At 43.9% G+C, this 24,148-nt stretch overlaps 1 protein-coding gene across 1 annotated transcript in view; it reads left to right on the top strand.

Annotated features, from left to right (window-relative positions):
- Positions 1-878: 878 nt before the first annotated feature.
- LOC306764737 (aminopeptidase N-like) overlaps positions 879-24,148 on the top strand; it is a gene marked incomplete at both ends in the record, with an annotated part of 46,304 nt that continues 23,034 nt past the window's right edge. Inside the window, 14 exons of the mRNA XM_079251966.1 lie at positions 879-1,170; positions 7,246-7,546; positions 8,380-8,522; positions 8,654-8,790; positions 11,578-11,704; positions 15,179-15,333; positions 15,816-15,929; positions 16,015-16,158; positions 16,272-16,337; positions 17,616-17,681; positions 18,378-18,550; positions 18,699-18,775; positions 20,052-20,185; positions 20,257-20,312. Of these exons, the coding sequence (XP_079108092.1) occupies positions 879-1,170; positions 7,246-7,546; positions 8,380-8,522; positions 8,654-8,790; positions 11,578-11,704; positions 15,179-15,333; positions 15,816-15,929; positions 16,015-16,158; positions 16,272-16,337; positions 17,616-17,681; positions 18,378-18,550; positions 18,699-18,775; positions 20,052-20,185; positions 20,257-20,312 (1,985 nt within the window). The remainder of the gene's footprint in view (positions 1,171-7,245; positions 7,547-8,379; positions 8,523-8,653; positions 8,791-11,577; positions 11,705-15,178; positions 15,334-15,815; positions 15,930-16,014; positions 16,159-16,271; positions 16,338-17,615; positions 17,682-18,377; positions 18,551-18,698; positions 18,776-20,051; positions 20,186-20,256; positions 20,313-24,148) is intronic.

The following is a 24,148-nucleotide window of genomic DNA, read 5'->3' as shown; positions in this document are numbered from 1 at the left end:
CCCATGATGGTTTCCCCCATTTCTTTCTCCTCCATGTTCCATTGCCCAACACATTCCCTTCGTGCTTTTTCCCATGGGGCCCTCTTCCCAATGTAGACATGGAGCTTGGATGCTTCATCTTGGATAGTAGCCCTGATGCTCACTAGTCTTCAGTCTCCTTCTTTGTATTTAGCTTAAAGTTGCTGGACACTGGATTTGTAGTGTCCAACGCCTTGTTGTCCAACAGTAAGCTAAACTTCCCAAGTGTGTTGTAACAGGGTTTAATAATACTTATATATATTAAAATACAATATGCAAAGTTATGTTTGACCTGTGAAAACATTTTTTATGGAATAACAAAGGCAGAAAAGTTGGAAATTAGACATTCCTTTATTATATAAACAACACAAACTCAATAAGTGCAAACAAGTTTCACAAAAAAGAAAAAAAAAATCTGAAAAACAGTTGACGGACTTGAAAGTGAATGTTTTGCATTTCTGATTGTATGCATTAATTTCTGATTAATCAACCAATTTCTTTTTAAACAGATCAATGTTACAATAGATGAACAAAGATTATTTTCACTGCCAAAGTTGAATGCATCTATCTGGCAAGGTTTTTATATATATATATATATATATATATATATATATATATATATATATATATATATATATATATATATATATGTGTGTATATATATACACACACATACATATATATTATAATTATTCTCAAGTGTTTTGGTCAGAAGCAAGTTAGAACCAGTTTTGTCTTCATGAAGGTTACTGTTAATGTGTCACCTGTTGCAGTAACTAGGAGGGGAGGTGCTACTCACATATACATGTACAAGTTGACCATGCGATCCTGCGTGCAGTATTGCAGTGCAGGCAGACAGCATGGGGAAAGGTTTCTACATCAGTAAAACTGTCGGGATCGTGGGGATCTTTGTGGGCGCCGCAGCCCTCTCCACTATCATTGCTCTGTCTGTCGTTTACTCACAGGAAAAAGCTAAAAACAATGATCAGGGTGAGGGAACGACCACCGTCCCCCCTGTCACAACACCTGCCCCGTCCAATGAACCATGGGACAAGTATCGGCTGCCCAAAAGTCTGGTGCCTCTAGAGTATAACGTGACACTCTGGCCGCGACTGAAACCACACCCAACGACTGGATTGTACATCTTTACTGGTAAGACTCCAACCGTCCTCCTAATTCACTCAGAATCTCAGGATTGAGGTGCTGCGCAGCTTTCTGTCAGAGGAAAGAGTTAATGCTTCCTCCATCCTGGCTGTCCAAACTTTTATCACATAACTAATAAACTCTGAAGTGTTTATTTAAGAAATGGGAACCAAAAAGTTAATTATTTGTTGTTCAGAAAGGCCGATTTCGGGGACTGACTCTCTTTAATCAGTTTGCATTGTCAGCATTAAAACTTAACCAGCCTGACCCAGCTTAAAACTTCTTTAAAATAACTTGAAATCTCTTTTAAAGTCCCGTGTATAATGAGGATTACGATCATGACTGTAAGATATGTTTTCATCCATCTGTTGTGGAAAAAAGTCTGCCACAAGTTTTTTTTTTTTATTTTACTCTGTGTCTCTGTTATTAGATAAGCCTCTGCACTGCCCTGCAGGCCTGACAAAGCTCCTTTCTCTGAGTTATTGAGCTCTTTTTTCGCTTAAATATTGACACATGGTCACAGTGCTGCAGTGCTCTTTAACTTTGCTATTAAATTAATGTAAATAAAATGGTCTTGCTCAAACCTTGAAAGATAAACAGGTTTGTAGAGATAATCAGTCTCTTAGGTGTCATTAAATCACAAAAACAAGATTAAAATAGTGAAAACACTGAACAGTCAGATAAGAGACTGAAATACTGATCATATTACTGAGTTACACCAAAGTTTTAGCCTGTTTCAGCTGCATAGAAATGGAAATATAATGATCACAATCTGAGTGAAGGAGTTTAAAACCCAGACTCTTTTTAAACCTGCTGTTTCTTCTAAAGTTTTGGAGATTATTATTTTTATTATTTAGTAACTAAACTGAACATGTTGATGTCGTTCTGGAGGACATTCATGTCTTCATTTTAAAGCTGTACAACAACAGGCCCAAGATGGGTTAATTACATCAGATGCTTTTCATCACTGCTGTATTAAATAAAAATGCAAACATTAAACATCATCACCAAAGAAAAATGTCTTCACGACGCCGCTTGATTTTCTCTTATGGGTTAACTGTGGGCTTTCCTTATGACCCTGGTTCACTTCTTACTGGTGTTCATACATAGGCTGTATATAAAGAGATGGGCAGAGCCCAAATATAATGTCACCTGTACGTTTCTGAAGAGCTGAATTGAAGCTCATTGGGTGGTTTCCACCGTCGCCATCTTGGCAGCGTCACACGTTTTGTTGCTCCGGAAAAATACAAAAATGGGTGAAGAGGTGGAGCTGAGAGGGGGCTGTGAGTGTGGGGGTGGATGATTGACACCAATCAAACCCCAAGCTGCCTGTAGTTAAGCGCTAACCTGAGCTAACTTGAGCTAACCTGAGCTAACCGGCTAATCGAGGTGGGTGGGCTTAAGTAAGGTGCACGACTAAACACTGTGGCCGTGCTACACTCTGCCATTTGGCCACCGGACAGTAGATACCTGTCAATCATACGGACACGCCCCTAATTATGCAGAATTTCCATGTTAAATTACATCTAAATGGATGTACACACACACACACACACACACACACACACAGTTGTCATAAAGATAAACCTGCCTCTCACCTACTGATTGCTGGGATAGACTCCAGTTTCCCCGCGACACTAATATGCACCAAGCAGTTAGGAGAATAATATAATATAATATAATATAATATAATATAATATAATATAATATAATATAATATAATATAATATAATATAATATAATATAATATAATATTACTTTCTTGTCATTAATGTTACATGTCTGTATGTCTGACCTTGGACGAGCTGGCTTGAACTTTGAATTTCCCCTCGGGGATGAATAGTATCTTTAATTTGATTTGATAATATAATATAATATAATATAATATAATATAATATAATATAATATAATATATTTGATTTGATTTGATTTGATAATATAATATAATATAATATAATATAATATAATATGATTGGATGACATTATCCAATGGGAACATTGGAAAAATGGCGCCAGTGTGTGTGGCCTGCCGTCTGTCACTGCCAACATTGTGTCTGTTTGTGCTGTTTCTGTCACTTGTTACGCGTAATGTCAACTCTCTACTGGTGTACGATCGCCAAACACTGCTAAATCTTCGACTTTCTACCAAAGATCTGGTGAAATTGGATTATGCGGGGCATAAAACCTTGCCCCCGTTTCTATCGGGGATCCCAGCTCACCTTTGCCGCGCCCTAGCTCCACCTCTCCGGCGTAAGCGTCCCCGCCGCCGAGGTAAACGCAGCGGTCAGCTGGTGAGGCTGAGGGCCTGCACGGCGCGCTTTTCTACGGCTTCCTGGATCCCGTTTGGAGCGATGCCTCGCATCTTTATTTCTCGGCGCCCGCTGGACCCTGTCGACACCTGGCTGGTGCCTGTTGTCGGCCCGGATGAGATGTTTCAGCCCCGCGGCCCCTGCTCTCCCCGTCCCCGCCGACGCGGGGTGAATCTGTGTAACCTGCGGCCTCTGAGTCGGGCTCCCCGGGCAGCTGACGCCGCGCAGCCGCCGGTTCCTGTAAGGATTTGCCTGGTAAACGCTAGATCACTAGCAAATAAAACTTTTATTCTTAAGGATTTCTTCACGTCCCGAGGATTGGACTTTCTCTGTGTGACTGAGACCTGGCTGAGTGTTGGTGAGTCCAGCGCTTTCACTGAACTTTTACCTCAGAACTGCTGCTATTTTAACTCCCCGCGGACGTCGGGCCGAGGTGGAGGAATTGCCACTGTTTTTAAGAGTCATTATAAGTGTAAGCAGCTATCGTTACCATCCTCGTTCACCAGCTTTGAACTGAGCCTGTTTGAACTTTGTCGCTCTCACACTGTGTTGTGTGCAGTGGTCTATCGCCCTCCCAAATACAATAAGGACTTTTTAAATGACTTCTCTGATTTTCTGGCTGAAATCATGCCTAAATATGACCGCGTCCTTATTGTTGGGGATTTTAATATTCATGTATGTTGTCCTGATAAGCCAATGGCAAAGGACTTTTTAACCCTCATTGACTCTTTTAATCTTGTGCAGTCTGTGTCTGATCCCACACAAGAACGCGGACACACACTTGATCTTGTTTTATCTTTTGGTTTGCCTGTTTTTAACTTAGAGGTTTGTGACGCAGCATTTTCTGATCATATGCCTGTATTATTTGAGGTTGCTCTTGCCTGTAATACAGTTAAACCTCGCGCTGCTGCCAGACGCTGTCGCATCATTAACCCTTCCACTGCTGTTCAGTTCTCGGCCGTTTTCAGTCAGACTCACAACTGTGTCACTGAGTGTATGGACAACGATACGGAGGAGCTTAGCTCATGGTTTCATTCCACCTGCCGCTCTGTTTTAGACACCGTGGTTCCGTTAAAAACCAGGCAGTCTAGGACTAAATCTGAGCCCTGGCTGAATGACGCAACTCGTGCTGTCAGACGCGAGTGCCGTAGAGCTGAGCGGAAGTGGAAAAGGGACAAACTGCAGGTGTCATTTCAAATTTTAAGGGACTGCTGGCGTCATTATCAGACAACTGTGAAAGATGCTAAAAGGAAGCATTTCTCTGATATTATTATGTCTAACTGTCATAAGCCTCGTGTTTTGTTTAAAACCATTGACTCTGTTCTTAATGCCCCACAGACTGTCTGTCTCGAGTCCTCCCCTGCTGTGTGTGAAAATTTTCTTCACTTTTTCATTGATAAGGTTGCCTCCACTAGGGCTTTAATCTCACCCTCTGCCTATGACACTTCAGTCTCTGTGCCCTGCTCTGCTGTCTTCGACAGGTTTGAATCTGTGACTCTGTCCTTGTTACAGAAGACTGTTGGTCAGTTAAAGCCCTCAGGTTCTCCGAATGATGTGGTCCCTCCTCGGCTATTTAAAGAGGTTTTCCCCACTATAGGGTCCTCTGTTCTGACCCTTATCAATAGCAGTTTGTCCTCAGGTGTGGTCCCTGGAAATTTCAAACATGCAGTAGTGCAACCTTTGATTAAAAAAACAGGACTAGATACTACTGTTCTTGCAAATTACAGGCCTATCTCTAAATTGCCTTTTATCTCAAAAATCCTCGAGAAGATAGTTTGCAGCCAATTAATGGTTTTTCTGGAAGAGCAAAAAATTCTTGAGGTCTTCCAATCTGGTTTTAAAACCTTGCACAGCACCGAATCAGCTCTTCTAAGAGTTTTTAATGATATTTTTTTAGCTACTGACTCCGGTGATTGTGTTATTCTTGTGCTTCTAGATTTAACTGCTGCATTTGACACAGTGGACCATGAACTTTTGATCTCTCGTCTGAAACAGTGGGTGGGTGTCAGGGGTGTAGCACTGGAGTGGTTCAGGTCATACTTGGCTGATCGAACTTTCTGTGTCAGCCTTGGTGACTCTGTGTCCTCCTCTGCTCGTCTCTCATGTGGGGTCCCACAGGGCTCAGTTTTAGGCCCTCTTCTCTTTTCTCTCTACTTGCTTCCACTTGGTTCCATACTTAGGAAGCATGGTATTTCTTTCCACTGTTACGCAGATGACAGTCAGATTTATGTCCCTCTCAAAAAGAAAGATGCATATTCTGTTAAACCACTACTCAGGTGTCTTGACGACATAAAGGCCTGGATGGCTATAAACTTTTTAAATTTTAATGAGAAAAAGACAGAGGTGATGGTTTTTGGTGGCACCACTGGGGCCCCCCTTGTAGATCTGGGTCCCTTGGCCCAGTTCATTAAGCCAACCATCACAAATCTTGGGGTTAAAGTGGATACTGATCTCAAGCTCGACTGTCAGATCAGTTCAGTCGTTAAATCGAGCTTCTTCCAGTTGAGGCAGCTGGCCAAAATTAAACCTATTCTTTCAAGGCAGCACTTCGAAACAGTAATCCACGCCTTTGTGACCACTAGGCTGGATTACTGTAATGCACTTTATGTGGGGGTTAGTGGGTCCTCCGTGGCCCGTCTTCAGATGGTGCAAAATGCTGCTGCACGTCTTTTAACTGGCACACGTAAACACGAGCACATTTCCCCCATTTTAGCCTCACTTCACTGGCTGCCCATACGTTTTAGGATCAGTTTTAAAATTCTTTTATTTACTTTTAAATCCCTCAATGGTCTTGCCCCGCTCTACCTTTCCGAGCTGCTGCAGCCTTATACACCCCCCCGCTCTCTCAGGTCAGCTGATCAACTGCTCCTGAGTGTACCTAAAACGAAGCGCAAGCTGAGAGGTGACCGTGCCTTTGCTGTGGCAGCTCCTAAACTATGGAATGATCTGCCTCTCCACATCAGACAGGCCTCCTCTCTGTCTGTTTTTAAATCTCATCTTAAAACCCATCTTTTCTCCTTGGCTTTTGACACCATGTGAGATGTTGAATGTACTATTATTTTTATTTTATTTTTATTATTTATTTATTTTTTTGTTTTGTTTTTGTTTATTGTTTTAATTGTATAGCTGTTTTATGTCTTATTCTTCTGTACAGCACTTTGGTCCACTGTGGTTGTTTTAAAGTGCTTTACAAATAAAGTTGGATTGGATTGGATTGGAATATAATATAATATATCTATTTTTTCTAAAATTTTCCAAATCTTCGCTTATTTCTCAAATTATTCAGTTTTGTGTAGATTATTAGTCCCTCAGATGCCCAATATCAGTCAGTTAAATCATTAAGTGCTTCACACTGAGGCTCCTGTAAAATAGATTACACAACAATATAATTAGATAATCACTTATCAATCCCTCCCTCTTGCAGAAAAATGGACCAAAGAAGGGAAAAAACAACAAAACCAAACAGAATCACTGTGCAGTTATGAGAAATTAGTGTAGAAAATGTTCTTATTAGATGTTTTACTGTTGTGAAAATAGTTTGTTTGACGTTTACCATTGAAGTGAGTTCAGTTTGATCTCACAGCCTGATACTGTGAATGGTTGGATCAATAAGGCTGAATGAGTCTTTTCTTATTCTGTTTAATTTTGATAAGAGGTATCTGACGTGTGATGCGCCTTTCTGACTGGATCCAGATGTGTGTGTGTTTGAACTGTTGATGTGAATTTACCAGACATGTCTGCTGATCAGCGTGTGTGACGTCTCTTGGTGTTTCAGGTATCTCAGATGTAGAGTTTGAGTGTGTGGAGGACACCGACCTGATTCTTATCCATTCCAATAAGCTCAACTACACTGTGATGGAGAACGGGCAGCTGGCGAGGCTCACCGCTGCTAGTGGTGGCGCTCCCTCCATCAAGTCCTCCTGGCTCCAGACCGTTACTCAGTACCTGGTTCTGCATCTGGATGGCAAAGTGACCAAAGGCAAGAAGTATCACCTCCACACCGAGTTCACTGGAGAGCTGGCCGATGACCTGGGAGGCTTCTACCGGAGCGAGTACATGGAGAATGGAGTCAAGAAGTAGGTGCTTTCTGTTTGTGGACGGGTTTCCTGTTTCCTACTTTAAAGGACCACTGTGCACAGGAAGTAGCTCCATCTACCACCACTAGAGGGCAGCTTACCTGTCTTATTTATACCTCCATATGAGAGCCAGCAGCCATCTTTCTGGGGCTGGACACAACCAGAAAACTTCACATGAAACTGCAGTCACTGCAAATGTGAGAAAAACAAACAAACAAAGAAGAAAAATCCAGGCTACAATCATAACTTTAGGTTCAGTCAACACTTTTTTCAGACTGGTTGCAAATGGAGCCATCGAGTAGCATCTGCAAGGTTACAGCTATAGTTGGTCCACAAGTCTTTTATTCCCTTAAAAAATCATTTCAGGTGCAAATGGGAGGGTTTGAAGGGGTTGTTTATACCTAGAGTGCTGAAGAAGATTACATTTCCTTTAAAACATTTCAGGTGAATTAATTATAGATAGCCCTGCGATGGATTGGCAAGCTGTCCAGGGTGTACCCTGCCTTTCATCCAAAGACAGCTGGGATAGGCTCCAGCTTCCCCGCCATCCTGAATTGGATTATTATCAGGATGAATGAATGAATAACTATAAATAATTGTTTGTGGTTTGGTTTGTTCTGCACTACAGCTGCAGCCTAAAGCACTACACACAATGACCTTATGAAGTAGATTATTCATTCATCATGATGCTGATATTTCAGTACTTTTCTGTCTCATTTATTCAGTCTCAAATCTGTCAATTATTTTTAACCGTTACCAAGTCGCTCATTCTGCTCTTTGGCAAAATATTGAAGGTTTGCCTTAAACACGAACGTTTGTTTATTTCCTGTCAGGGTTGTTGCTACCACCCAGATGCAGCCCACAGATGCGAGGAAGGCCTTCCCCTGCTTCGATGAACCGGCGATGAAGGCTTATTTCTTCATCACTCTGATGCACGAGCCTGGAACGGTGGCTCTTTCCAACGGCAGAGACATAGGTAGGTTTACATGACTGTGATCAGAGTCAGACAGAAAACAGCTGCGGATGCTAAAATAGGAGCCTTTATTTGACTAATGGGTTGGGAATGATAAAGATCTTAAATGAAAAACATGTTTTGTTCTGCTGCAGAGACAACCAACATTAACATTGAAGGCCAGACTGTGCAGAAGACGGTCTTTGAGCGAACTGAGAAGATGTCCACCTACCTGCTGGCCTTCATCGTCAGCGACTTTGACTTCATCAACAGCACTATTGATGGAGTTTTGGTAAATGATCCCTCACAGAGATCATGAGCTGAAATCAGTGTGTTTCTAGAAAATGTATGGAAGCGTTTAGTTTAACAAGAAGAAAGTTATTAAGCCGAGACTAAAGGCCTTCAGGCACCTACTCCCAATATTTCATCTGGCAATGGTTTTATCCAATTAATGAGAAGTCAGAGGGAATGCTCACATCAGTGACAAAATCCCGCCCAGAGATTCTGGTGAGTTCAACGAGCTAAGGTGAAGGATAGTGAACCTGAGAAGGTGTGATGACAGAGCCGCCTGAAGTCAGTCAACAGCCAGGATAGTGTCGCTGCTACGGTATCACCAGGGCCAAGCTTCGTCTTGTCCTAGTGTGACAGCACTCGTACTCGTTTGATCGGCGAGAAAATGCAAAAACAATGTGTCAGAACGACTCCCAACAGGATGAATTATGAAGATGGTATGTAGCTGCCGAAGTCGATGCTGACGTTGTCCCACGGACGTCCTGAAGTCTGTCCTGAAGCAGCCGAGGACTGATCAAGTTCTGTCTTTTCTTCGACAGGATAAATCAGCGCTTCTTTTGCAGCAACAGCGTGGTGTTGTCCTCAGTTAATATGTAATCAGTGTTTGTTTTTGCCCCCTTACCAGTTTGTTTCAGAATCTTTATTCATAATTTTGCTTTGAACTTGCTGTGCAAAAACACAAATTCACTTCTGAATTATTCACAATTCTGTGTAATTTCCATGCATTGGTCTGACTTTCTGAACTGGTTCTATAGCAGTGGTTCCCAAACTGTGATAATTCCTCTTTAGAGGACATCGGATGGCTTGCTGTTATTACAGGGGAGGTGCAGCAAGGTTAAATGAAACTTGGGAGTTTTGGCACTGGACAAATTTGTCTAAGTACCAATGATGAATCAACAAGAGAGACTTCAAGTACTAAAAACAGAGAAGAAAATATGATGCAGCATATCTGCTTCTGCTTGAACAGGTAACAGTCAAGTAATGATAATAATCAATGATGGGTAATAAAGAGACCACAGTCTTTTGCTTGTATCTAAACATTCATTCATTAATTCATTCATTCATTCATTCATTACCCTAACCGCTTAGTCTGATTAAGGACTGTGGGGTGTCAAAATATTATAATCTAATATTATAAAGTATGAAGCCAAACAAGTTACAACACCACTTGGGGACTTTTCATCCTCAATACAAAAAAAAATCTGCAGGTTACTTCAGAACTAAACCAACTATCATATCTATCAGAGTTGTTTTACTAAAGTAGAATCCGTCTCATTGAAAACTTGTCTCACCTGAAGAAGTCTACAGAGATTCCTGATTTAAAATGTTTCGCACTGAAGCGGAAGAACGGATTGTAATGCCAATACGGTTCACATACAGTCACTAAACTAATGATGCATTCCTTAGTGTGTTTCTTCAGTTCATGTGATGGGGGGGGGGGGCGCTTGACATTGTTGTGGTCGATGAAGACGGGGCTTTTGGCAACCACTATTCTATAGCATGCCCCCCCCCCCCCCCCCCCCCCCCCACCTCTACTAAAGTAACCAAACAAACTCCTGTCCATTATCTTGTATATACGTGGAACCATGAATAAAGCCAACACATATCAAACACGTGTTTCCCTGGAACCATGTTGGGAACAGTCAGGAACAACCAGTCCCTCTTACTGGGCCGAATGGAGCTGCTGTCACACGTTTGTAGAATCAGATAGATTTTATTTTGGCTTGAAACAGCTTCCATATGCAGGAGGTCTTGTCCAGGTCTCATCTGTTCTCATGTCCATAACAACCAGAATGTTTCCTCTCACGTTCAGTACAGTAGCTGCTAGGCTAACTGGAAAGCTAGCTGCTAGACTAGCTGCTAGACTAACTGCTAGGCTAACTGGTAGGCTAACTGCTGAGCTAGCTGCTCGGCTAACTGGTAGGCTAACTGCTAGGCTAGCTTCTAGACTAACTGGTAGGCTAACTGCTAGGATAACTGCTAGCCTAGCTGCTAGGCTAACATCTAGACTAGCTGCTGGCTAACTGGTAGATCATTTAATTATTGTGAAAAATAATTATTTCTGTGTGCAACGTTGTGATGAATCAATTAAACAGTGAATTGTTAGGATCTGTTAAAAAATAATTTGGGCTGCACGGTGGCACAGTAGTTAGCACTGTGGCCTCACAGCAAGAAGGTGACTGGTTCAATCCTTGGCTGCAGAGGGGTTTGGTCAGTGCCCTTTCTGTTTGGAGTTTGCATGTTCTCCCCGTGTATGCTTGGGTTTTCTCCGGGTTCTCCGGCTTCCTCCCACCATCCAAAGACATGCATGCTAGGTTAATTGGTTTCTGTAAATTGCCCATAGGAGTGAGTGAGCGTGAATGGTTGTTAGTAATTAATAATAATAATAATAATAATAATAATAATAATAATAATAATAATAATAATAATAATAATAAAAAGAAGCAGTGCCCTGCGATGAACTGGCGAACTGTCCAGGGTGTACCCTGCCTGTTGCCCAAAGCCAGCTGGGATAGGCTCCAGCTTCCCTGCAACCCTGAATTGGATTAAGCGGTTCAGAAAATGAATGAATGAATGATGTTAAAAAGTAACGAGTCAAGCCGAGATATTTGAGTTCAGTCTGGGAGTCTCAGGTAAAAATGAATGGCATCATCACCATGAGGAAACTTTGATCACACGATAACTGATCAGTTTTTGATGACATGCTCCTTTTTAAAGTCAGACGAATGTCTCAAGCTGATAATAAATGCAAGGCTGTGTAGAATAACAAGGTTTGTTTTGCATTTAGATCCGCATCTTTGCTCGTCGTCCAGCTATTGATGCCGGCCAAGGAGGATATGCTCTCAATAAAACTGGACCCATCCTTAAATATTTTGAGCGATACTACAGCTCCAGTTACCCTCTGCCAAAGTCTGGTGAGTCCACTCAGTTTCTCTTTAGACCTGTTTTTTCTTTTCCAGGGCCTTTTATGTGAAGGTTTTATGGGGTAGTGTTGATGTAGCCAACCCAAAGACCCCTAGCACCCTCATCGAGGGGCTGGATGACCACAAATCCTTTTATTTTCCAAAGAGAACTGAGATATAAATCCATGCAAAATGGGCTTGTGGCTGTTGGAATATGGAGGAACTAGAATTCAGCATTAATCTGCATGAAGTGTTTCCTAGTGCTGAAAACACACTTAATGGCTGCTGGACACACATCTGGCAACACTGTGTGAAAGATCCATAACAGATTTATGATAAAAATCCATGATTAGTTTTTGTATAACGACATCAAAGGAAATATTTTGGGTCATTTCTGACACTTTCATTACAGATTTCAAAATAATTTCCCAGCCACCAAAATTAGTTTTATGGTAAACTGGATGTCTTCACATAAAAAGACATCCAGTCATTAAACTGACATTTAAAGAGTTAAAAATTCCTAAAACGTTTGAATGTTTGATAGTTTTGTGCAGTTGTGTAATAAATTTATGCAGAAATATATAAAAATATGCAGTTATGAATTTCTTTCCAGAAAGCCACACTGATACGTGTCAGTGTGTTGATATCCAGTCGCTAGAATGTGACGTGAAAAGGAAAGTCTGCCGTAACGTCTCGCAGCCTCCTGAAAGAAAACATTGTATGATGTGTTTTCTCTGAGAAATCAGCAAATAAACTTTAAACGAGTCAGAAACACAGTTTTAAGGCTGAAAAGTTGCATGGAGCTGCTTTAAGCTGCTGATGTTACAGAGGTTCTGAGCTGAAGCCTCTGGATGAAGACCGATAATATTTCCTCCTGAAATGGACAAAAACACACAAATCTGGACGTTAAAGGGGTGCTATGATGGTATTTGGAGTTTTCTGAGCTTTCTACAGTGTTACAGTGTTGAATCCTCATCAGACATGTGAACAACACTGTTTTTTATCACCTAAATGCATGTTTGGGTTTGAGTTTGAGTTCCAGCACTCTCTCCGTTCGGTTTCCATGGCGACGAAAAACGCATCGTTTTAGAGAGTTTTTTTCTACTTGGAAATCCTTGTGACGTCCCGGGGGATAAGGTTTGGTGATTGGTTACCTTCTACTGGTTAACAAGGGCATGTACAAATACATCAGGCGGGTGGAAAACGTGGGATAAAGTTATTTCCAACGATGGCTGGTGAGTTTACCAAAGAGAGACATCCTGCTGCATTCGTTGCTGTGGGTTGCTGTTTTCCACTTCGTTTTCAGGCTCTGATTCAGGTTCCAACATGTAGGGCTGGATGCTATGTGTTGATGTTGTACTTTGTTTTTTATTGAGTTCATATCAGCCTAATCCTTCTGTTTATGAGATGTTACAATGACGGCGAAAGCAGGTGCGGTGCGCGCTCCCGATGTGGCGCAGTGGCGGGAGGCGGGGCTTAATGCGGAAGAGTCTCAATCCACTCGTTTTGCCCGCAGGCTGATCTGACAGCCTACGGAGAGGGTCGGTCTGAAGTAAATAAAGCCATTTGTGACAATAACTCCATCAATCCCAGCCCTTCTGGTCTCAGAAATAAAAATAAATTAGCCTGAAATGCACATAATAGTTCCACTTTAAGGAGCACAAATCAACTCCAGATGACTGCAGATGAATGTGAAATGGCCTGGAAGAGACCACACAGAGGACGCTGGACAACTGGAAGTCAAAAATATATTATAGATTTTTCTTCCTGAAAACCAGCATCAGTCCTGACCAGTGTGGTTTTTATTCCTGTCAGCCAAAGACCAGTGTGGTGGAAAATACTCTGGTCTTGAGAAGTTGTAATACATCTAAGAGTCAACTGTCTTCTTACAATGAACATTTTATTATAAACTAATACAAGCACACGCTGGAGCTTGGAGAGAGAACTCTCTCTGCAGATGCTGAAGTAACACCCGATTATAAACCATGCTTAACTCCTCCTAGTTGCTGGGCAGACCATATGAAACAATCATTCTCTCCCTGACCTTTAACCTTTAGACAACTGGTCAACCAAGCAGTTGACAAAAACAGATGCCCTGCAGGAAATTCTTCCTGTCTCAGACTTTGTCTGCACATTCCAGACAAGGATCATATGACTTAAAGAAAGCTTTGTGCATAGACACAAAACACAGCAGGATCACAGCAAATCAATGCATATATGTCTAATACTTAATTCAAACCAAACTCATAACAATTTTCCCCAACACTAGTTTCAGTCTCCCTGCTTGATATTCAAACCTTCATGTTGGAAGTCGCCTCAAATGCTCTCCTGTTCCTGCATGTTTGTCCATAAGGTGCAGCAGCAATAAATTTATTGCTATAGCGTGTTTGTTTTTATCGGTAAACTTTAGAAATGATTAACTTTTATAGATGAGACACCTGGGTTGCCATGTCAGCCTTTTTTAATCCATAAAACCATCATTCTGTTTATTTTACTGATGTAAGTAAAATAAACTGATAGTTAATTTCTATGACCTGTTGTAACCTGTTTTACAGTCTTCCTCCCACCTTCACGGACAGCTTTTCATGTATTTTAGGATTTATGTGTTAATTAACCTGAAACCGTTTTAGTTGGGCTTTACTCTTCAGCTGAGACGTTAACATGGAACGATTACACACAAACTGTACGACATAAACTGGCACTTTACCGGCTTTGGAGTTTATAAACTGCTTCTTAAACCCTCCTACAGCACTATGATTTGTTACATTTTCTATTCTATGACACATAAAAAAGCAAATATGATATTTTTTGCATGTTTACTTATTTGTAAACATTAGCATTTGTGTCAGTGATCAATATACACGAAAAATATTCATTTTATTTCTGACATTTAACCCTTAAATGCCTATTTGTGTGATTAAACTTGATTTTAAAATAATAACTACAAAGAGAACAAATTTACACAGTTATTTTATTATTATTATTATTATTATTATTATTATTATTATTATTATTATTATTATTATTATTATTATTATTATTATTATTATTATCATCATCATCATCATCATGAGTGTGGTGAGATTATCAGAGCATGAAAAACCAACATTTGACATTAAAATTAATTCTGTTTAATTTATGTTTTTGTGTCTAATGTCAAATTAAGCAATAAGTGATTTATTAACTATTTATTCTATAATAATGATTTTAGTTCCTTTCTATCATGAATCCATAACAATATTGCTAAAAAGGATCATTTACACTGCGATGGTGGTAGAAAATGTTTTTTCTATGGGAATCAGTTCTGTAAAAGAAGGTTGAAAGAGAAAAAGTGTCATTTTTTACGCTGCATTTTAAACAAAAACACTGAAACATGAAACACCAGGAGGGTTTAATAAGTTTAAGAAGAAGCAGAGAAAAGATTTTCAGTCAGATGGAAAACACCTGGGAGGGTAACAGCTGCTGTTCTTCTCTGTCCTGCTGCAGACCAGATAGCTCTCCCGGACTTTAACGCCGGAGCCATGGAGAACTGGGGTCTGATCACCTACAGAGAGACGGCGCTGCTGTATGACGAGGAATTCTCCTCCAACTCCAACAAGGAAAGGATCGCGACCATCATCGCCCACGAACTGGCGCACATGGTGAGTTCTGCATGCAGCAGACTGGATCTTTTCTCACCGAGCGTTTTCAGAACCAAGTTCTGGACTTGTTTTGTAACACACATTCCAGATATGTGGAATGTTCACCCTGCACAGCCTGCACGAAGATGCTTGTCTTTATGTTGAACCTCATTTGACTTATTTTACGGTGAGCAGAGGTTAATTATATGACTCACTAATGTCCCATTAAATGGTTCATTTGCAAATGTACCATCTTCATCCATGAATAAGTCAGAGTAGAGGCTTGAAGTATGCGTCCACTGCAGAGGAAAGGTTGTGTCACGGGGTTAAAACTTCCAGTTTGACTCCTAAATGAGGAAAGATCAATCTTTAGCTCTGAGGATGTGGAGTTTTTAAAGCTTAAATCTAAATAAAATCCAGTTTTAAGTCCAGAAACGTCACCGTTCTGACGTCCAGGTGTGATGAGGACAGCCTGACGTCCCTCTGCTCTTCTCGCCCTGCAGTGGTTCGGTAACCTGGTCACGCTGCGCTGGTGGAACGACTTGTGGCTCAATGAAGGCTTTGCGTCGTACGTGGAGTACCTGGGTGCCAACGATGCTGAACCCACCTGGAACGTGGTACGGACCCCCGTCCCCTCACACGGCGGCTGGCTCCTCGCCTCACACAGAGGTTTAACCCTCCCGCCTGCTTGTGTCTCGGCAGAAAGACCTCATCGTGCTCAACGACGTCCACCGAGTGTTTGCCATCGACGCCTTGGCGTCCTCCCATCCGCTGTCCTCTAAAGAGGACGACATCCAGAAACCGGCGCAGATCAGCGAGCTGTTCGATGCCATCTCATACAGCAAGGTGTGTATGTGTGTGTGTGAGACACACGCATCAGGCCTCCTGCAGCTCCACATGCACGTACCAATCAGAAAATCCATAAACTGTGCATGACTGAGCGTTTTCCTCGTCCTCAGGGAGCATCTGTCCTCAGGATGCTGTCAGACTTCCTGACTGAAGAGATCTTCACTCAGGGGCTCCAGGTACGACGCCGCTCTCCGTCCTGCTCACCTGTTCATCCTCACACCATGCAAACCTCTTCTTCAGACTCATCCTGACCTTTCCTGGCAGATTTTCTCTGCTTTCAGCCAGACACAGCGTTGTAATGTCCATATGAACTGTACGTCAGTAAAACTGAACATGTTCAGAGCTCAGGCAGAGAGAACCCCACCTGGTTCGTTGTCCCAACGCAGACGTCCGCGTTGGAACCGGGAGATAAAACCAGACGCCTGAACTGGAAATGTTACGAAGCCAAAGCTTTGTTGTTTTACTGCAAATCTTTAGAAGTGACATTGCTGTTGGTCGGGGTTGAGGACAGGAGAGTGTCTTCTGCCGCCTGACAGCAGGTCTCATCACATAACCATGGTTCCAATGTTCTCCGCTATCATTTATTAACAAGTTTAGGGGAGAATGAGGAGGTTCGGCCAGTTAGGTCAGTTAGGCCAGAGGGAAGTGTCATTCACACCCTTTACTGGAACCCTGTCATCACATTTAAAGGTGTTATAACTTACATAAGATCTGGCAATGATAAACCTGCAGAGATCATTAAACAGACAAAGCAGATAAACAGATTTGTTCCTAAACTCATTGTACATGTAAAGGCAAGTAGGCGTGGGCCCCTGGGCTTGTGCCCACAATGCCCATTGCATAATCCGGCCTCGCCAACACCGTGTCGTCATCTACATCCTGAGCAGTTTAGTGACTCAGCAGAACAAATTCCTGACATGGAGACGACGTGTAGAAAACACGACTCCAGCCTCCGCTGTCCGATAAGTTCCCATAGAACAAGACAGACAGAGAAATCTGGTGGAACTGGATGTTTCAGCAGAGTAAATCCGGACTAAACGGCGGTGGGAAGGCTTTACAAGCTGCCACTTTGAAAGCACGTAAACATCCTCTCCTGTAGCAACGAGGCTGGTGGATGTTAGCAGATCTGCTGCTACGCTAACGAGCAGCTCCGTCTCCCAAAACCCGGTGAAACAGTTCGCTTTAGGCTGATGCAGCCAGAACTGCTGAAAGTGGAGGAGAAGGCTTTTAAAATCCTCCTCCTTCTCGAGCTCCTTCCACAGTCTCGCTAATCCTCCAAGACATCTCCTTCAGTTTTATTTCCTTATAGGGACATGGTGTCAGAGTTAAAGGGAAGGATGTGGCTCCACATCCTCCAACCTTTACAGACACGTGTGTGTCCTGCAGTAGCTGTTGTATCGGTGTGTGTTCATGTGACTGCATGTGGAAGGTGTGACCTGTGCTCTGTCCTGCAGACCTACCTGACTGAGTTCGCCTATGGGAACGCCATCTACACGGACCTGTGGAAGCATCTGCAAATGGCATGTTCTCCTCTGCACACGCCTCAAACACGCAGCTGATGTGATGAATGTCAGCCCCCCCCTCCACAGCACAACCCACAGAAACTGATTATTAATCATCTAATCATTGAGGTTTATTGTGTTAGGACAGTGTGAACAGTGAGGGAAACTGAACCTTAATCCAGATTCATTTTATTCCCTTTGTTTCCATTTTAAAATGTATTTGGTGATGTTAACTGTTATTTAAACTATTAATTTGTTTATATTCAAGCCATTTATGCAACTGTATACACATATTTATTGTATAAATGTGATTTTAAATGGCAGCTTATCCAGATCCAGGAACTCTGTGAACATTAACATGATGACTGACTGGTTATGTATGAACGCTGCACTGGGTTCCTGCTCCGTGTGCAACATGATAACAGTACAGTAGTTTCCTGCTGTGTGTTGTTGTATTTATCTTAATGGTGCTGGAACTCCAAATCCCCCTGATGTTAACACTCCTAAAGGGTTTAATCTCATTAAGATGCATCTAATGGCAGAAACTTTATCTCATAGGCCAAGTTGGCTTCCATCACTGCATGTGACTGATCTGATGCAGGGATCAAATCGGAATAATGCAACTTACATTGTTTTGTCTATATTTGCTAGTTTACATTGCTGTCAGTCATGGAGGTCATGATCGCGCCTTCATTCAGGTCTCTGCTTGTACAGGCCGTCGATGCCAGCGGCACCAGCCTTCCTGACACCGTCACCAACATCATGGACACCTGGGTGCTGCAGATGGGTTTTCCCGTGGTCACCATCAACACCGCCGACGGCACCGTCTCCCAGCAGCACTTCCTTCTGGATCCAGACTCCGAAGTCACTGCTCCATCCCCGTTCAAGTATTTACTCCGCCGTCCTTCTCCATCCTCGAAGTCAAACAGTCCCTGCTCTTTAATGCAACTCCTCAGCATTCCCTGGAATAAATGTGCTGCTAGCAGCCGGTGACAAGCAGGTAAAGATGTGATGACTCAGCTGTTTCTGTTCCAGCTATCAGTGGATCGTCCCGATGAAGTGGATGAAGACAGAAGTCAGCCAGCCAGCCGTGTGGCTGCAGCACAAGTCAGGTACGCAACCCGGACATGGAGCGGCTTCAGGACCTTGTCCAAGCTGATTTCAGGCTCTGATTGATCAGAAATCCATCATACTTCATAAAAACTGGTTGAATAATTACGTCTCTCATATTTACATCTGAGTGTCATGAAAGGCGCCCAGAAATAAAATGTTATTATTATTATTATTATTATTATTATTATTATTATTATTATTATTATTATTATTATTATTATTATTATTAATAATAATAATAATAATAATAATAATATTGTTGTTATTATTATTGTTAGAACCAGAGTTGTGTCGTCACATAACAGACAAGTTGGTAAAGAACCGGTTTAAACCGGATCTTCATAACAAACACACATCATTAGTCCCCGTTTCTCTGGTTTCACATGAAAACCAGCAAACACCAGACAGTAAACAGGACAGGACAGCAAGTCTGGACCAAAACTGTCTACAGCAGAGCAACAGAACCTGAAATCCTGAACCAGGACTGGAGACATGCATCTGGACCATCAGTTGATCCGTCTAACTCATCAGAAATGGTCTCCAAGGCAACATGGCTGTCAGGAAGCCAGAAACAGGTCTGATGGAGGGACGGATCCTCCCCAGAACCAGGACCTAAATGGGTCTGATAGAGTGATAGATCCTCTCCAGGACCAGGACCTGAACAGATCTGATGGAGGGACGGATCCTCCCCAGAACCAGGACCTAAATGGGTCTGATAAAGTGATAGATCCTCTCCAGGACCAGGACCTGAACAGATCTGATGGAGGGACGGATCCTCCCCAGAACCAGGACCTGAACTGAAACAGTGTGTGATCATCTGGACAGAGAACACAACAAAGGCCAAAAGAAGATTTTTGGAAAGTCGTTCCGAATCCCGGGGAAGTGTTCCTGGAAAGTCCTTGAAGGATTCTGGTGAAGTGTTCCTGGAAAGTCCTTGAAGGATTCTGGTGAAGTGTTCCTGGAAAGTCCTTGAAGGATTCTGGCGAACTATTCCTGGAAAGTCCTGGAAAGTATCCTGGAGAACTCTTCCTGACGGAGTGACACAACTCTCCACACTGGGAAGAAGGAGGAAGCAGCTCGGACCTGAACTCTGCTTTGTATATTTATCTACAGAAACATATTTATTCCCAGGTGCAGATGTTTCCCGTTGGAGCGTATCTATTGGAGGTTTTCTAGCTGCACAGAAATCCAGTTGAGACGACGCAGCTTAGATTAAAAAAAAAAGCTTATTTTCTGCTCTGGAACATATCAGTGACGAACTTCCTGCCTCTGCAGCTACGTTTGAACCGATGAAGGTGACGGGCGGCGACTGGGTGCTGGCCAACCTGAACGTAGTTGGTTACTACCGGGTCAACTACGACCAGGCCAACTGGGACAAACTGCTAGCAGCTCTGAGTGGCAATCACACGGTAAGACCCGTCACTCTGCTGTCACTCTGACCTGCATTTCTGCGTCTGACGCAATGACGTTGCCATTTCAGAACATCCCAGTGATAAACAGGGCTCAGCTGGTGGACGACGCCTTCAACCTGGCCAGGTAAGTCCTGCCGTTGGGGACAAGCAGAACCCATGTTTAGAGTAATAACTGTTACACATCATCTCACAGGTTTTAAGGTAAAACATAAATCACTACATGTGTTTGATTTCTTTGCATCATCAGTTAGTTTTGTGACACAAAGTCTTAGATTTTAGATTTTTTAGGGTATGTTAAAGCCTCTACCAGTACCTCATGGTACGTCTCCCAGTACCTCATGTATTGTCTCCCAGTACCTCATGGTACAACTCCCAGTACCTCATGTATTGTCTCCCAGTACCTCATGGTACAACTCCCAGTACCCCATGTTATGTCTCCCAGTACCTCATGGTACGTCTTCCAGTACCTCATGTATTGTCTCCCAGTACCTCATGGTACAACTCCCAGTACCTCATGTATTGTCTCCCAGTACCTCATGGTACGTCTCCCAGCACCTGATGTGATGTCTCCCACTAACTCATGTTACGTCTCCCAGTACCTCATGTTACGTCTCCCAGCACCTCATGTTACGTCTCCCAGTACCTCATGTTACGTCTCCCAGTACCTCATGGTACAACTCCCAGCACCTCATGTGACGTCTCCCGGTACTTCATGTGACGTCTCCCAGTACCTCATGTGACGTCTCCCAGTACCTCATGTATCGTCTCCCAGTACCTCATGTGACGTCTCCCAGTACCTCATGTGACGTCTCCCAGCACCTCATGTGACGTCTCCCAGTACCTCATGTGACGTCTCCCAGCACCTCATGTGAAGTCTCCCAGCACCTCATGTGACGTCTCCCAGTACCTCATGTTACGTCTCCCAGTACCTCATGTTACGTCTCCCAGCACCTCATGTTACGTCTCCCAGTAACTCATGTTACGTCTCCCAGTACCTAATGTGACGTCTCCCAGTACCTCATGTAACGTCTCCCAGTACCTCATGGTACGTCTCCCAGCACCTCATGTGATGTCTCCCAGTACCTCATGTTACGTCTCCCAGCACCTTATGTTACGTCTCCCAGTACCTCATGTTACGTCTCCCAGTACCTCATGTTACGTCTCCCAGTACCTCATGTTACGTCTCCCAGTACCTCATGGTACAACTCCCAGCACCTCATGTTACGTCTCCCAGTACCTCATGTTACGTCTCCCAGTACCTCATGGTACAACTCCCAGCACCTCATGTGACGTCTCCCAGTACCTCATGTTACGTCTCCCAGCACCTCATGTGACGTCTCCCAGTACCTCATGTTACGTCTCCCAGTACCTCATGTGACGTCTCCCAGTACCTCATGTTACGTCTCCCAGCACCTCATGTGACGTCTCCCAGTACCTCATGTTACGTCTCCCAGTACCTCATGTTACGTCTCCCAGTACCTCATGTTACGTCTCCCAGTACCTCATGGTACAACTCCCAGCACCTCATGTGACGTCTCCCAGTACCTCATGTTACGTCTCCAAGTACCTCATGTTACGTCTCCCAGCACCTCATGTTACGTCTCCCAGTACCTCATGTTACGTCTCCCAGTACCTCATGTTACGTCTCCCAGTACCTCATGTTACGTCTCCCAGTACCTCATGGTACAACTCCCAGCACCTCATGTGACGTCTCCCAGTACCTAATGTGACCTCTCCCAGTACCTCATGTATTGTCTCCCAGCACCTCATGTGACGTCTCCCAGTACCTCATGTTACGTCTCCCAGTACCTCATGGTACAACTCCCAGCACCTCATGTGACGTCTCCCAGTACCTCATGTTACGTCTCCAAGTACCTCATGTTACGTCTCCCAGCACCTCATGTTACGTCTCCCAGTACCTCATGTTACGTCTCCCAGTACCTCATGTTACGTCTCCCAGTACCTCATGGTACAACTCCCAGCACCTCATGTGACGTCTCCCAGTACCTAATGTGACCTCTCCCAGTACCTCATGTATTGTCTCCCAGCACCTCATGTGACATCTCCCAGCACCTCATGTGACGTTTTCCAGCACCTCATGTGACGTCTCCCAGTACCTCATGTGACGTCTCCCAGCACTTCATGTGACGTCTCCCAGTACCTCATGGTACAACTCCCAGTACCTAATGTGACGTCTCCCAGTACCTAATGTGACGTCTCCCAGCACCTCATGGGACGTCTCCCAGTACCTTATGTGACGTCTCCCAGCACCTCATGTGACGTCTCCCAGTACCTCATGTGACCTCTCCCAGTATCTCATGTGACGTCTGCCAGTACCTCATGTGATGTCTCCCAGTAACTCATGGTACAACTCCCAGTACCTCATGTGATGTCTCCCAGTACCTCATGTGACGTCTCCCAGTACCTAATATGACGTCTCACAGCACCTCATGTGACGTCTCCCAGTACCTCATGTGACGTCTCCCAGTAACTCATGTGACGTCTCCCAGTACCTCATGTGACGTCTCCCAGTACCTCATGGTACAACTCCCAGCACCTCATGTGACGTCTCCCAGTACCTCATGTGACGTCTCCCAGTACCTAATATGACGTCTCCCAGCACCTCATGTGACGTCTCCCAGCACCTCATGTGACATCTCCCAGTACCTCATGTGACGTCTCCCAGCACCTCATGTGACGTCTCCCAGCACCTCATGTGACGTCTCCCAGCACCTCATGTGACATCTCCCAGTACCTCATGTGACGTCTCCCAGCACCTCATGTGACGTCTCCCAGCACCTCATGTGACGTCTCCCAGTACCTCATGTGACGTCTCCCAGTACGTCATGTGACGTCTCCCAGTACCTCATGTGACGTCTCCCAGCACCTCATGTGACGTCTCCCAGCACCTCATGTGACGTCTCCCAGCACCTCATGTGACGTCTCCCAGCACCTCATGTGACATCTCCCAGTACCTCATGTGACGTCTCCCAGCACCTCATGTGACGTCTCCCAGCACCTCATGTGACGTCTCCCAGTACGTCATGTGACGTCTCCCAGTACCTCATGTGACGTCTCCCAGCACCTCATGTGACGTCTCCCAGCACCTCATGTGACGTCTCCCAGTACCTCATGTGACGTCTCCCAGTACCTCATGTGACGCCTCCCAGTACCTCATGTGACGTCTCCCAGCACCTCATGTGACGTCTCCCAGTACCTCATGTGACGTTTCCCAGTACCTCATGGTACAACTCCCAGTACCTCATGTGACATCTCCCAGTACCTCATGTGACGTCTCCCAGCACCTCATGTGACGTTTTCCAGCACCTCATCTGACGTCTCCCAGTACCTCTTGTGACGTCTCCCAGTACCTCATGTGATGTCGCCCAGTACCTCATGGTACAACTCCCAGTACCTAATGTGACGTTTCCCATTACCTCATGGTACAACTCCCAGTACCTCATGTGACGTCTCCCAGTACCTCATGGTACATCTCCCAGTACCTCATGTGATGTCTACCAGTACCTCATGTTACATCTCCCAGCACCTCATGTTACGTCTCCCAGTACCTCATGTATTGTCTCCCAGCACCTCATGTGACGTCTCCCAGCACCTCATGGTACGTCTCCCATGACCCCATGTGACATCTCCCAGTACCTCATGTGACGTTTTCCAGCGCCTCATCTGACGTCTCCCAGTACCTCATGTGACATCTCCCAGTACCTCATGTGACATTTTCCAGCACCTCATCTGACGTCTCCCAGTACCTCATGTGATGTCGCCCAGTACCTCATGGTACAACTCCCAGTACCTAATGTGACTTTCCCAGTACCTCATGGTACAACTCCCAGCACCTCATGTAAAATCTCCCAATACCTCATGTGACGTCTCCCAGCACCTCATGTGACGTCTCCCAGTACCTCATGTGATGTCTCCCAGCACCTCATTTGGCGTTTCCCA

Source organism: Telmatherina bonti (genome assembly GCF_933228915.1).
Source record: "Telmatherina bonti genome assembly, chromosome: 2".
Taxonomy (NCBI): Eukaryota; Metazoa; Chordata; class Actinopteri; order Atheriniformes; family Telmatherinidae; genus Telmatherina; species Telmatherina bonti.
This window is presented reverse-complemented; position numbering and strand designations above follow the sequence as displayed.